A 15894-nucleotide genomic window follows, 5' to 3' on the forward strand; every position below is an offset into this window, starting at 1 on the left:
CCCCAATGCACGACATCCATCTTATCTTGTTTGGCCATGCTGAGATGCATATAGAACAGTAGAATTTTAAAAACTTCCACCCCCGTGCATGCTAATCAAAGGCCCCTCTAATACCATCCAGGCTCTCTCCTAAAGATACTCTGCCAAAAAAGAAACAAACGTCTGATAAGCAGCAGCAACATTGAAAAGAAACAAAAGATAAAACAGGAAGGATGAAAGAGTGACAGATGATTAGGGATCAAGTGATTATCATAGTTAATTATAGACAAGTAAACAATGTAGAGATGTGTAACTTGAAATAAAAAAGAAATCATTACAGCTGTTGCAGAACACAGAGACATGCAGCTTATATTCTAATTACTGATGATTGTAAAGCCATCTTGATTGAGGGTGCAAACTGGTTTAGTATTTGGGGATATCTTCCTAGTGAATGGGCACAGCTTACTTTAGATTAATATTGGTCCCTCCACCATTATCACTGTCCCAAAAAATGATCGTCTAATCTAAGCCCCTGAATCCCACCCCCTTCAGGCTTCCTGGGCCTTGCCAAATGCCTCCTGAAGTTGCGGTATAGAATTCTCCTGGTATAACCCGGCTAGTCACTGAACTCATTTTGTTACTAAATGAGAATTGTGCCTTTTGACAATGTCCCTAAAGGGTAATGCAATGGAGGACATGGACTTGAGCTGGCCAACACAGTTTTCTTCTGAACTACTCCTCACTGGACCTCACTGATTCACAACAGGCAGCTGGTTTACGGAACCCACCCAGTATTAAGATAAAAATTCTCCAAAATACAAACATCAATTGCCACAGATTTCATCCACCGCCTTCCTCTCGTAATCCAAAACACTGTCAAGATCGTTTTGCTTCTCGAGCAGTAAAGCACTTTCATTTATGTTATCAATAAGCCTGTTGGTTATGTTATCATAACCATTCGACTTTCTGATGAATAAATCGTTTCAGCATGACACCGAGTCTCTTCAAATTTGAGGTTGAGTAACAGTTGAATTCCAATATTTCATGACATGCGGATTTTACTGGAATCAATCTCTACAAACTACTCAATTTTCAATTAATTTCTCCCCGCCTATTATGCATTTCATTCTACCAAGACTTCGGAAGAAGAGGCCCTGACACTAGTTACTGTAGCTGCCAGAATTTTCTCATACTATTATTGCTTCTCTTACCTTACTCTTCCACCCTTGAGTCAACAGGCAATTATTTGGCTTCTCTCACCAAACAGTAAGCTTGTGGAGCTGTAGTGATGCAATTATTTATGTTTCACATCTTTTCCACAAATAGAAAAGGCAACGATTGATTCAATCTGAGTTTTGAAAGTGAAATAAGCATCATAAAATGTCGTAATGGATGCAAAACACATTCAAAGAACCCACAGGCAACATATTCTATCAATCATTCTGGATTAATTATCATCGTAGATGCTAATGCAGTTAAGCAAGGCACATATGGCAAAAGAAACATTAAAACATGATATTCCATATAATTCTCCAGATATACAAGGCATCTGTCTTACTTGTGCATGCAGTACTTGTACTCTTGACTCCTGATGTAATCTTTTTCTCCTTCTTCCAACTAATTCAAGAAAACCAAAAAAAAAAAGAGAAGAAAATTCAGATTAATCATCAGCCACCACAAAAATTGCACAAGCAGACCACAAGTACCATTATTAACATTCATTTTCCTTTTCCTTTTCCAAAAAGCAAAATCAACTAGATGCTACTATCAAAGTTCATACCAGTCCATTTAATCCTGAATCATCTCAAACAATGTAGTATCAAAACAAACTCTTTTTGCAATAAAATCAGTCAAATCATAATTTTTTACATAAAAATCCATACAAAAATTTTCCAGACCGACTTTGATCCTTACCGGATCACTCTCATAGACGAGCTGATAACAGGTTGGTGAGAGGCAATTCAAGGCACAATTCTCCTTTGCTATCTTGGAAGATTTACATTGCTGACCCCATAATCCACTATTCACCAAAAATTGCACCATTCAACAAAAAATTAGACATACCAAAACACCACAAGACTAAGTAAAACACAATGAATTAAAGATAAAACAGAATGATTCCTTTCTTCTTGACTATCACCCCCTTTTAAGCCAAATAATGATAATTATACACAAAACCCGTCAAAAACCCTAACTTTCCATCTTAAACGCGTATCTAATTGAGTTAGTCTTGAGAAATAGATACAATTTGAAAAAAGAAAAAAAAAACTTTCTTTAAACTGAAAGTACCTTTCAATGTCTGCATAGCACTGGTTTCTTCTCTCTCGAATCTCGGATTCCTCTCAAAAATAAATGAATAAGAGGAAAAAGATCATAAAACCTTAAAAATTATGTAAAGATCACACCTGACAGCAAAAAATAAAATAAAAGGATAAACTTACAGAGATTGGCTGACGAGATTTAGCTGCTACATCAATGGAGGAAAGCAGAAAAACAAGAGCCCATATGGTTAAAACTATGTAACTTTTGTGTTGTTTAAGGAAACTCATGTTCTAGCTCTTGTTTTAGTTGTTTATGAGGTTGGTTTTTTCACTCTGATTCGAAGGACTGGCTGGGGAAAACTGTGTAGTCTTATGGAAAGTGGAGGTGTTGGAAACTTGAATGCTGAATATTTGCAGTTTTGTGCCCCCAGGATTAGTTTAATTTCTTATTTTCCCCTTTCGTTTAGAAATTGGTGTTTTTGCTGACCCAAAGAAGAAAATATTAGTTTTATGTCCTTTTCAAATATGGAAAGGGGAAGAATTCGTTTTGATGTTTTCAAAGTAGAGTATGCAGTATGCCTTGTAGATTTATACTTTTTTAACTAAGGAGCAAGGAACATTTTTAATATTTATCAATTAGAAGTAGTGTTTCTTCTGTTCACATCTATTTCTTACTTACACTAGCATAAAATTTTGATTTGTTACACACTTATTTCAATGTAGCTTAATTTGATTTCTTGCTCAAAATTATACATTCTTTTGATCTGTATTGAAGTTTCTCCAAAAAATTTATTTATCTACCACTAAAAAGTTTTGCTAATTTCTGTAATTTTGAATCCCTAATTAGATTTGCTAATTGCTGTAATTGAGAATGGCATTGAGTTTAAAAGGTATATTATTTTAAGTCATGATTAAAATGAGTCTTTAACTAGAACTTTAAAAATTTATACATCATTGATGAAGTCGGGGCAAAACTCATAAGTAATCTTCGAGGTAATTTTCTTTTTGTAGGAAGATTGATTGGAAATTGAAGTTTTATCTGTGGAACAATATCTTGAACCATGGTGGTGATGGCTTTACGTTTTCTCTCCAAGGTTTTGATATCTACACAATTAATTCCAGAACAAAACTGCTATCAAGTCAAGTCGAGTTCGAATAGAACTCGAGTAGTAGTGCACTACTCAACCTCTACTCAAGTAAAAATGCTTGAGTTTGAGGTTGAATTTGAGCTAGTCGAATTCTTCAAAGTAAAGTTCGAGTTCATTTTATCTTACTCAAGTTCAAGTTCGAATTCAACCAAATTGAGTTTAATTAAGTTCAATCAAGTTTAATCTAGTTTAATTAAGTTTTCAAGTTCGATTTTTTTATTAAATTTCATAATTTTTATATATAAATACACTACTTCATAAAGTTCGATGAGTACTCGAGTTTTGATTTTTTTCTACTGGAATTCGAATCGATTACCTTATCCTGTAACTCGAACTTGACTTAAACTTGGTCAATGCTGAGTTCGTGTCCAACCTTTCATCAAGTTACTGTATTTCTGAACAAGTTCCTGGATAACAAGTCTAAAGGTTTTCTTGTTGGTGATATCAATATTGATCATAGTGACAATATTGATGCTAGTGACAATATCGATCATGACCTTGATATGGAGTTGGAGTTGCTAACTATGATGATGCGCTAACTATGGATATGATGCCGAAAATAGACCAATTTTATATCATCCTTCAATTTGAATTAGCAAAAACAATTTATGTCTCCTTGCATAATATGAATTCCAAACATTATGATTTGGATGTGAATGATTCAAGTTTTTCGAGTTGAATAGTTTGATTAATTTACATTCCTCCTCTAGGACGAACCTCATAACCTTCTTTCACACCTAAATCAATTGTCCGTCCAAGACCTTCCATCATATCCCTTCACTCGAAAACCATCACTGTTTGGAAAGAACAAATTTTAGAAAGCAAACTCGGAGGTGGAATACTTCTTTTTGCTAATAATCTCGTGATCGTACTTCAATAATAATTACTGCTTTGAAAAGACTTACAATTGTTTTTATAGTGAATTTAAAATGGTGATAGTATTATTTGGTTGATTCTAAGATTGTCTTCAAGACTTGATGCTCGATTTAGTTGCCGTTGTCTAATTCATCAACACCTGAGATAATTGTCACTTGTGATTATCCATTGACTGTAATGAATTAGTTTTCCATTTCCTTCTTATAGAGTAGTTTAAAGCTCCGGCCGTTATGTGATATAACAAAATTTTGTCATTCATGATGTCAATTTACTCTTATTTCAGGTTGGTCCACGATAAATTTTTTTTTTGTCCCTTACCTTGATAAACTTCTCATGGTCTAGTTCTTTAAGTAATCCACAAATTTTAATTAGGAAAAGATTAAGCTACTTTTGTTTCCCTTCCCTACGGTTTATCTCTCATTCAGCTCATGGAATAAGAGTTTTTTTTTTTCCTTAAACGTCTTACAATAATGTTCAATTCTTAAAACTAGCTATTTTTCTTTCTTGGCAAAAACTAAATAAGTAGAATTAGTTTTCTACTAGCAAAACTGATTTTTGCGTCAAATGCATCACCATATACAACTCCCTTGATCAATATTCTCATAAAAAAGCTTCCCGCATTATTCTCCCCTTGTTTTCCTTCTTGAAAAATTTCATCATTACATAATTTTCTTGCAACTCAACCCTAGATCTGGAAGACAAATGAAACATTCTTGAACATCAGCTTCTTCCCAACAAAAAAAGAAAAAAGAGAAAAAAAATTTAACCTAAAGACAGAGAAAGAAAATCCCGAAAGAAAATCCCAAAAGAAAATAAAAAGGAATAGAGGATCTACAACATCTATAGAGGGTGACAGGCCCTTGTGCAAAAAATTAAACAAGAATGGAGGAATCAAGGGAAGGAGATTGTAGGGTTCCTTTGATCTCTTCCATATTTTGTGTATGCGTAACGACCGGTGGAGTCCTCCTGGCTATGTATGTTTTCATGCCTTCAGTCTCTGAACCATGGTTTCCAATTGCAGCATTCATTTTGATAGGTTCCCCATGGATTTTTTGGGTTTTTACATATATATATACCTGCATAAAAGCTTGTTGTCGTCATAATGGTCTTAATGATCGAAGATTGTCAAGGAGGAGGAACGCCACGATTTCAAACAACGCAATGGCAAGAAATGAATCCATCAACGATCAGCCTTCTGCTGCTTCTGCTGCTGCTGTGAATTCTCCGCGCGAAGGAAAACATGTGCAATTTGGTGGTGTGGTTGTAATGGATAGCGAAAACAGCAATGGTCACGAAAGCCACCAAGATCCATCGGTTGCCTCTTCTAAAGAATGTGAGATGCCATTACATTTAGGCGTTTCATCTTCATGATAGGAGTTATGGGTAATTCTTCCCTTTTTTTTTTTTTGGTCATTTTTGTGGAATATGAGGATAGTTTGTATCGTGATCTCCTATGCATTAATAAGTGGAGATTAATCCTTTACTATCATGGATAGATAATGAGATTATTTGATGGAAATATCAGATGAATTGTTGAGAACAAATTGATAAATCTTGGTCGGCCAATGTGACAACATCTTTATGGTGTATTAGTATTTGGGACGTAAATTGTTGATGCTGATACTTAAAACTTAAGGAGGGAAACGACTACTTTTTCGATCCAGCTCATAGAAGAAAAGAAAAGAAAAAAAAAGGAATGTGATATCCTGATCTCCCTTAATTTCTTGGATATTTTCTTCTTAGTTTCTCTTCATATTTTTCTTTATAATTTTCACTATTCCCATTGACATTCTACCTTAATTTGCCTTTGGTTGCCAAACTCTTAAAATGGTTTTAGTTGTGCAGCTTAAGTCAATTTAAAGATGGGTTTGATGCATAATCTAATTCATTTGGAATTGTTTGTTGTTGTGTGTTCATTGTTGCAGCTCCTAGTTGAAATAAAAGCTTTTTTTTTTGGTTTGAAACATTCCTTCAGTTCTTCAACTGGCACTTCCTGCAGCTTCAATTGAAAATAAACAAGGAAAAGGTTAAATAATCTTTTAGTTTAAGATGCTTCATGCTGCAACTCTATGAAGAATTCAACATCATATATATAAGGCTTAGAAGCACCAGCTTTGATTTGTAAACCGCAACATATAAACTGAAAGCATCCATTATGCATATCTACCGTGGACTTGGATTAAATAAGCATCCAAATATTTTTGAGAGTTTAGCTATAAGGTATTTATCTTTCCTATTTATTTCTCTGTGATTTTGGTCATTAATGAATGGTATGTTAGGAGAATGTACAAACTTATGAATCAGGAATGACTATTTATAGAAGAGGAATGGGACAGGGTTCAGATAAGTTTTGCACCATTTTGTTGGATTGGTGTAATTCTTACTATATTTGATGTAGTTCCCACTAAACTTGAATACAAACAAAATTCACAATAAAACCTAAATTGTTTGGATTTACACTAAATTTTATAAAAACTACAATGAGTGGTTAAAAGTACCTTAAAGGAATTAGTAAACTTCTTTAGTTCTTTAGTTCTTTTTAGCAGAGTTTACTATTAAAGAAGGTCAAAAACTTCAGGGGAGATTTCTTGCTATTGCATTTGGCACCCTTAAACTTTAAAAAATTTTACTTGGTTCCTCTACTTTAAACTTTTTGTAACATTTGAAATTCATTTCAAAATATAATATTAAAAATCTCATTTTTTGAGAGAGGATACAATTTCAATCCAAATTTGTATTTTTCTTGTGCTAATTATCATAACAGACTAAATTTGTCTCTTAATTTTTCTTAATTGATCGATATTGTTCTTTAATGAAACTTTAAAATTCTTTAATAGATAACAAGATCAAAAAATTTCTTTAATATTTTTGTGTCATTGATTTGAACAAGAAATGTTAAATTATTTAAAATTATGAATGACTTATAATACTCTTACAAATAAATTGCAATAATTTACAACTATGAGAATCTATTTTTGTATTAGCTTATAAACAATGCAAACAAATTTATATATAATTTTTTGGTATCTTATATCTTTCATTTTTCAAGCCATCGATTTGGAAAAAATTATAAAATTGAAAAATATGTAAAAGATTTACTATAAAACTTCTTAAATTAACTCAAAACACAGCACATGAGAAAGAAAATATTATCTTTGTAATTTGCAAAAACTTTAATAATCATTCAAATGTTAACGTTTGATATTTGAAAAACACACTACATTTTGTCTAGTTAGAATAAATCTTCATATCTTTTGTTTTTGTTTTTAATTTGTTATTAATATACTCATAATTGTGGTAATAAAAAGTTAGACAACAAAAGGGCGAATTTGGAATGAGAATATATTTACTCTCTCAAAATGAATTTTTTAATATTCTATTTTAAAATGGGTTATAAATGAAACAAAAAACTTAAAGTAAGGGAGGCAAGTAAGATTTTTTAAAGTTTGAAAGTACCAAGTGAAACTGTCAAAAACCTTAGGAGAGGTTTTTGAAATTATCCCATTAAAGAATGTATATTCCATTATCTATGTGAAATTCTCAAATTAGACAAGACAAATTTTATTGGTCATCTGATGGGACAAATTCTTTTAGTCACAGAAGTATGTCAATGCATGATTGTCGTCCTGGTCCCTTCCAATTACCTGCTTATACTTGTATAAAATACTTTGTCGTTAATAATGTATAAGATGTGCATATTATGTCATTTCAATTTCTGCTAATACCATTTAATGTTTATCGGTGATGACGGTCCCCAGATAATACCATAACTAATCTTCCTTTTTTCTCTTTTCCTTTGCTAAAAATAGGAAATCTTCAGTTTTTTGAATTTCTGTCCCAGTCCCTTCTCAACTGTCTAACTTTTTGGCTTTCTTTGTTCAAAAAAATCACACCACCTGACTAATTTTATACCATACTTCTACTTATAGCTGTCAAACAAATTCATTTAATTAAGTTTACCCATACCCGCCCATGAATAGATGAGTATGGGTATCTTAAAATTTTACATATGGATATAAATGAGTTACCCAATAATACCCATTTCCATTTAGAATTGTCTTCCCCAAAACCTCCTCTCTTCTCCCACTCATTTTTTTTCAAATTTTTCATTTTGTCATGATGTTAACTGCTTTTGTTTCATTATTATTATTATTTATTGATTTTATCTTATCATTTTATTTTCTCTTAGTTTGTTAACTTGCTCATTTTTCAGTATTACCAATTTATGACAAGTTTTAGCCTCTTTTCTTACTTTTCCAAAATGAAATTTTAAATTTACACATGAAAAAAAGTTAGAGGTTCAAAATTTTTGGATTAACTTTTTATGTTAACTTTTATAGTACTTAGTTCAAAATTTTATATTCTTATTGTTTAATTATTAAATAGTATGTAATTTTGCGACATAGAGTACAGATGAAAAAAAAATTGATAATTAGGTTTATTGAGCATTATAAATAAATATTTAAAACTAATGATGGGTGCAAATGATGGTATAAATTGATAACTTAGTTTGCAAAAATGAATTTAAATGAATTTACAAAAAGCTAAAATAAATGGGTTATAAATGGGTAATTGTTACCCAATTCATTTTTTGACTTACCCATTTATACCTATCTAATTAAATGGGTATAAATGGGTTGACTCACTTATACCCATTACCCATTTTATCCAATCCAAACCCGCCCAAATCACCCATTTTGACACCTCTACTTCTACTTTATATTGTTCCATAGTCTGTCACATTTGAAACACCCAATACACAACATATTATTATCAATAATAATATATTCACCTGGCTTAATACGAATCAGGGTCTGGTTTAATTTGAAATATTATTTCAACATCAAATGGTGTTCCTAAAATTTATGTGAAAAATTAAGATGACAGTTAGAATAGTAGAAGATCTTGATTTTTGTTGGTAATTAACTACTGATGTGCAGCTGCACAATAGGTGGTGGCCAACAATTGCAGAAAAAAATTTACAATTCACAAAGGTTTTGGGACGCGGTTGCAGCACAACATTTTGCTATTGCATGCTTTTTCTTAGTAAACGACATGTTGCCTTAATTCTTCTTTTGTTTCTAATTTTTCAACCTCGTAAATGAGAATACAAGTTCCCAAACTTAGAGCGTGGAAAATGTAATAGCTCACGCACTGGGCATAAGATCCAGAAAACACCACAATTCTATGTCACCAGGGCCAAAAAGTTCTTTGGAATACCAAAGTTTTGACATCAAATCTTAATGAAAGTAGTACCAGCCCGATAGTGTCCATGATGCATTTGGCATTTTCTTCTTCTTTTTTTTTTAGGACATAGCCAATTTTTGCTGTTATGATTCCCAATACATCTTGACCAAAATAGGAAAAAAATAAATAAATAACCACAAAGTATCCCTGTTTCCATCTGATAACGATACAATGAACCATGTGATTTTTGTTCTACTATCTATTAAAACAAAAACCACTCTATTGTCTTACATAACCATTGTCTAAGGACACATATTAAAAAGGCCATAGCTAATTTTGTGTGGCCTGACATTTTCTGTGCGATATGCAACAGCAGGCACCTTTTCTGTTGTCTTCATACGTTGAATGCATATCGTGAATACACTAGAAAGAAGGATCATACACAGCTGCAGCAGGGTCAGAAAATAAGGACAATATGACGTCCAGACGAAAAGAAAAAGGACAAATACCTCAATACCAATAGGCAATACTAGGCAAAAAATCTGTCCAAGTTTCCCAATTAATCCTCTATGGCTTTCTGAAAATGAGCTCACAAGGACAAGGCATGTGAAGGGCAGCAAACAAGTCTAGTTGAGTTAAGTTTTGCCTTAATCAATTTGAGTCTTGATTTAATTTTACCAAACTTGAACTCGACGAGTTTTCAATGTAAAGTTTGAACTTGAGTTCGACCTTAGTCAAGTTTGAACTCGAGCTCAAGCTTAAAAAATAAAAAATAATTATTTTATTTCTAAAAAATGAATAAAATAGTAATTTTTTTTTATAAATAATAAAATATTAGGGATATATATATATGTATATATATAATTGAACCGACATGCGAATTAACGAGTTGAATATTTTTGAACTGGAGTTTGACTTGATCAGTTCGAATTCAACTCAAGTTTGATGTTGACTGAATTCGAGTCTATCTTTAACTCAAACTGCTCATGAGCCGACGACTCGTATGCAGCCTTACGTGGAACATCATGCCAAACCAAGAAAGAGTGGCACCAAAGGAACCTTAGCTGCGTAAACAAAACTAGTCAAACTACATGTGTATGGCACGTGAGACTTATTATCATGCATGCAAAAAAAAAACTAATAATAATAATAATAATAATAAATAAAAAGTTAATGAGAGCTAAGGCTGTGTTTGGTAAAGGGGTTCAACTTTCTATTTGGGAATGGGAAAACGAACCAAAATTTATGAGCTCACAAGAATGTATGCAAGTCTTTCAATCCTCTCTGGTTTTCTGCAAAATGAGCTCATATTGCATGTGGAACATTATGCTGGACCAGGAAGCGGTGAGCGACAACAAAGGTAGCTTAGCTAGGTAAACAAAACTACTCCCGCAAGATGTGCAGGGCACGTGGACATATTATCATGCATGCAAACAGAAATTGGTAAAGGGATTTCAACTTTCCACCACAAGAATGGGAAATCATACCAAACTTTTTGTTTAATCAATCAGCAATGGAATTGATTCGTGATAAGTGTTTGGAAAAAATTTAAAGTTGCTAGGACCAAAAATTTTTAAAAAATAAAATCAAAGTTAATTCCCCTAAGTGTTTGGAAAGAAAAAACCCATTGAAGTACATTTTTCCCACTCTCTCGATCTTTCTTCCAAGATGTTGAAAAGTTTTTCAAGAAATCCACACAGTTTTAGCCTCTAATCAGCTAAAGTATCTATTTATCAAACGAGGGTGACCAATAACATTGATTACGTTCCTCCACTTGATCATCATTTATAATTAAAACACGCCCTGATCATCATTATATACTGTATTACGTTTCAATTAGTGATGTTTTGCTTTAGGGGTATAGGATCAAGAATGGATATCAAGTTTAATGATATCCATCCCACTTGTTATATGTGGTGAAATATTAAAGGAAATATTAATTTGAAGGAAATAAGAGTGTTAAAATATTATCTTTTATCATCCTTTGTAACTTAATTTTCAAATCTTCTTCCAAACATTCTATCGAAGGGCTAAAGGAGAAGTTGACTGCACAACCGAACACATTGACCCTGTCCCACACTTTAGAAGAGACAATAAGTACTGCATATTTTGAAAAAAATTACCCTAATCATCTCTTATATATTCCTGATGATAATTTTCTATCCCCCAACATTAAAATGAATGATATTAGTGTCTTACAATTAAAAAATGCTTATTTTTTGACCATAGTCATTTATCCACTCAAATTTTGACCGGAATAAATCATGGACATTTCATGTTATCAATATTTAAAGGACAAATTTAACAGCTCATTTAATGTTGATCCAATTTCTCAACTATTCTTAAACACAAGAAGTGAAATTGGGTCAATTCACTCAATTGTTGATCCAATTTTTCTAAAACACCTTCTTCACCCTCCCTCCCTCCTCTTCTCTCTCTCTCTTCTTTTTTATCCATCCATCACCCTTTCCCCCCTCCTCCTTCCTCTCCCTCTTAAATTTTCACTTCTACTACCTCCCTTATTTCTCTTTCCTCTTCCCTACCCCTATCTCTTCTGCTTAACTCCCGTTTTCCCTTTGCTCCCCTTCCCCCTATTTAGTCTCGCGACTAGATGGGGGATAAATGGGGAGAAGGAGGAGACACGGGGGTTGTGGAGAGCAAGTAGGGGGAGGAAAAAATAGGGAACATGGTGGAGGTGGAAAGAGGGGGAGTGGGTGAGACTAGAGGAATTGGAGGTGAAAAAAGGGTGGCAGGTAAAGAGAAGGAGGGAGAAGAGAAAGAAGATGAGGGAAAGAAGAGGAGGATAGAGGGAGAAGGACAAAGGTAGAAACGAAGAGTGAGAGAGGGTCAAGAACACCAGAACGGTGGTAGCGATTTCTGGTGAAAGTGGGAATAGTAGTGATAGAATAGAGAAATAATGACGTAGTTTCGGGTTTGAGAAATTAGAGTTTGGATGAAGAAAAATGGATAAAATTAGTGAATTAAATGAAATATTAGGCTATTATTAAGTGAATTGACATATTTGCCTTTAAATATTGACAAGATGTTATTTTCATGACTTATTTCGACCAAAATTTGATTAAAAATGTGACTAGAAATAAAACAAGAACGTTTTTTTTATTTAATAAGAACCAAAATCACTCAATTTTTATTTTGAAAGACTAAAATTTATCATCATTGATATGTGAGGAAGGATTTTGCAAAATTTTCATACATTTTCTAATATTTTTGGCTTTACCAGTTTTTTTAAATCCAAGAAAGAAAGTAATCTTTTAGTAAAGCTGTGGTCCGGTATTCTTCCTTTTACAGTTTTTGTTTGCTTGAATATTCCTTTATGGAGTGGTTGAATCATTGATGCTTGCCTTTTAGTCCCTCAAGTCATCATAACCGACTTAAACATCTATGCATATAATAAAATGGAAAAAAAGATTGATAAAAGAAAAGGCACAATCACTCCAGCTTTACTCGGGCACCACATATATATACATATATTCCATGAAAAGTGTGAAAAGCTACTTATTTGCTCATTCTCAAAAGGCTCAATATCCCAAACCCAAAAAATCACAGCCATGAATGCTCCCACGGGAATGTGCAAAAGGCAAGACAGAGCTAAAATTGATGACAACCATCAAACACGCGATGAAGATCAGATGGTGCTGATTCCAGGCCTACCAAACCACCTTGCACATCTTTGCCTCTCAGCCCTTTGCCCTTCCCTCCTCAATTCAGTTTGCCAATCTTGGCGCCGGTTCATATATTCCCCAAACTTCCCTCCATTCTTCTCCCTCTATGCCCTTCTTTCCTCAACTTCACCAACCTCGAACTCGGTTGAATTCTTCTGCTTCGACCCCATTTCATTAGCATGGGAATCTCTCCCCAGCCCACTGTCCAATCCACCCCTGAAGCTCCTCCACCGCCATTCATCTTTCATATCAAGAATCCTCCCAATTCAGTCCCTAACTGTTTCTGGTCGGTTAGTTCTCATTGCCGCGACTAATGACAAGTTCCTTCCTGCCTTCCATCGTCCGTTAGGCTTCGACCCTCTATCGAACAAGTGGTTTTTCGGCCCTCCACTTCTCACCCCGCGTAGATGGTGCATCACTGGCTCAGCTGATGGAGCAATCTACGTCGTAAGCGGCGTCGGATCGAACTACAGAGGGGATGTAGCAAGGTCTGTGGAGAAATGGGATATGAAGAAAAAGGAAACTGAATGGAATTGGGAACAAATGGCAGCACTGAAAGATGGGAGATACAGTAGAGAAGCTGTTGAAGCTGTCGGATACAATGGGAAGCTATGCATTGTTAACGTTAAAGGGAATGCTATTAAAGAAGCTGCTGTTTACAATATCATGACGAATCAGTGGGAGGTGATGCCTGAGGGGATGCGTGGAGGATGGAATGGACCAACCGCGACGGACGATGGAGGACTAATGTATGTGGTGGACGAGACAACCGGGGTTTTAAGCAGGTATACATCTGAGAATGATCATTGGGAGGAGTTGATTGAATCGGAGTTTTTGAAAGGTGCTGATCAAATAGCTGCTGGAAGAGGAAGAGTTTGCGCAGTTTGCGCTGATGGTGCACGTATTGCTGTGGTGGATGTGGTGGATAAACCAGCAAGAATTTGGATAGTGAATCCCCCACCTAAGACGGAAGCTGTTGCTGTTCATATATTGCCAAGGATGATCCGACAAGATTATGATTAGACTAATGTTGAAAACCTGTGCATTGATTAATCTGATTAGTTATCATGAAAGAAGATATATATGACCAATAAAAAAAGAAAAAGAAAAAGAGTGTTTCGAGCTCATAATGTTTATCTAGTGCCCTTAAGTAGTTGTAAAGTTTGTACCTCATGATCTTTCCCCTGCAGAATTAGTGTGTTGTATTCTGGGGAACTTTATAATGTATTACGTTAAATTTTACATAAATATGTATGTCATTTGTTTATTAATATTTCTTCAATCTTTGTGGATTAGAAGGAACATCCAAATTAATCTGATGGACTAATTAACTTGAAGAGTAGTAATGCCCTCGCCATGGTGTTGGAGGTAATTATAGTGTATTCTGCTGTCTGAAATCCTGTACTAGAACTGATGTTTGTGGTTTAGTTTCTTGAGGAAGTAAGGTAGTAAGTAGGAGTAGTACTGTACTGTATGAAGAGCTTCAGCCTTCAGGAAAAAGTTTGTTTTAGGTTATCCTCATGACAAAAAGTTAGAAGAGTCATGACTCAGATATTTTGTAATATCCTTCCATTTTTTTGGAAGGCTTTTTTTTAAAAAAAATCAGGGAAATTTACCTTGGTTTTTAATCATCTTCATTGCCTACAGCAAAAGAAAAAAAAACCCTTTTTTTTTAGGTAAGAAAATCATCATCCTTCTTAAAAAATATATGAATGCCTAATATGTTTGGAAAGATGAACTTGACCATCTTTTATGGACCCTTGCATCGGAAGGAATATCTCTCTTTTGGACATGTATGCGTATCTTCAAACAGTATCATGTTCCTCAATAGACATTCATTAGGTATATGGCATGATCATCATACTTGTGTTTCATGAGCAAGTGGCTAAATGGGGCAAAAGGTTTATGAAATAATTGATCAATTCAAGAAACATTTTCAGTAAAGTAATCTTAGCTTGATTACGTGAATATCTCTACAATAATAATAAAACCTCTGTAAATGTTAACTTTATCTATTTTCAAATTTACCCTTATCTCTATTATTAATTAGTCGTTATCTCTATTATCAATTGACACAAATCTTACTCAACCAAGATTACCTCCTTTCAATTCTCACCTTCTCCCTTACTAACGATTTTTTTTTTTTACGTCCAATTATACATATATCTGCATAATACACTTTTTATTACATATTACATAAAATAGTTATATCCACTTGCACTATTTTTATGATTCTTTCAATTAAAAATATTTTTTGACAGGTTACACACACATCAAATGTGCTTCGATAGCTAGTTATGATAAATCCAGCCTGATAGTTAGCTCAAGCAAGCAACTTTCTTTGCGTCCCTGCCCACCTTTAAGCTGGATTAATGCCGAGTATCAACCCATCTCCTTCTGAAATCCTAACATATTATTTGTCTTCACAAATATGGTAATGTAACGTTCTAAAATCGAAACAAAAGGAGCAAACTGCTCATACGAAGTTGCCCTCCATTATCTGATCAACTAACCCACGTAAAATTATGTAAGAAATTTGTCCTGCAAGAAACACGAAAGAAAAGACCAACAAATCTTGAAACTTCTTGAAGAATAACAAAAGTCAATTTGATGCTTGGACTGACTTTTGTTGATCTTCCAAAACGTAGATAACACGTTAGACCGCATGAAAGGAATTGTAAAGATGCCAAGATGAAAGCTTTTTGTTGGAATGCGACAAGAAGTGGTTAATAAAAAGCCAAGTTCAAAAGCCTTAAATCT

At 33.9% G+C, this 15894-nt stretch overlaps 3 protein-coding genes across 4 annotated transcripts; 2 read left to right on the forward strand and 1 right to left on the reverse strand.

Annotated features, from left to right (window-relative positions):
- Positions 1 to 6: 6 nt before the first annotated feature.
- Positions 7 to 2587, reverse strand: LOC113783624. Of its 2 annotated transcripts, none has more exons than XM_027329817.1 (5): positions 2421 to 2587; positions 2269 to 2309; positions 1894 to 1999; positions 1538 to 1596; positions 7 to 140 (listed from the first exon to the last, which is right to left on the reverse strand). In XM_027329817.1, the coding sequence occupies exons 1-5, from the start codon at positions 2526 to 2528 to the stop codon at positions 92 to 94; spliced, it is 363 nt and encodes a 120-aa protein (XP_027185618.1). In that variant the 5' UTR covers positions 2529 to 2587; the 3' UTR covers positions 7 to 91. The 2 variants fall into 2 exon arrangements, with proteins under 2 accessions (XP_027185618.1, XP_027185617.1); XM_027329816.1 differs by having other exon boundaries at positions 2269 to 2318.
- Positions 2588 to 5146: 2559 nt separating this feature from the next.
- On the forward strand, positions 5147 to 5635 carry LOC113782608. The gene has a single exon (XM_027328486.1). The coding sequence runs from the start codon at positions 5147 to 5149 to the stop codon at positions 5633 to 5635; it is 489 nt and encodes a 162-aa protein (XP_027184287.1).
- Positions 5636 to 13020: 7385 nt separating this feature from the next.
- On the forward strand, positions 13021 to 14194 carry LOC113782609 (F-box/kelch-repeat protein SKIP25-like). The gene has a single exon (XM_027328487.1). It carries the CDS (start codon positions 13021 to 13023, stop codon positions 14155 to 14157), a length of 1137 nt encoding a protein of 378 aa, XP_027184288.1. The 3' UTR covers positions 14158 to 14194.
- The last annotated feature ends 1700 nt before the right edge of the window (positions 14195 to 15894 follow it).

The sequence above is a fragment of the Coffea eugenioides genome, chromosome 9, assembly GCF_003713205.1.
Source record: "Coffea eugenioides isolate CCC68of chromosome 9, Ceug_1.0, whole genome shotgun sequence".
Taxonomy (NCBI): Eukaryota; Viridiplantae; Streptophyta; class Magnoliopsida; order Gentianales; family Rubiaceae; genus Coffea; species Coffea eugenioides.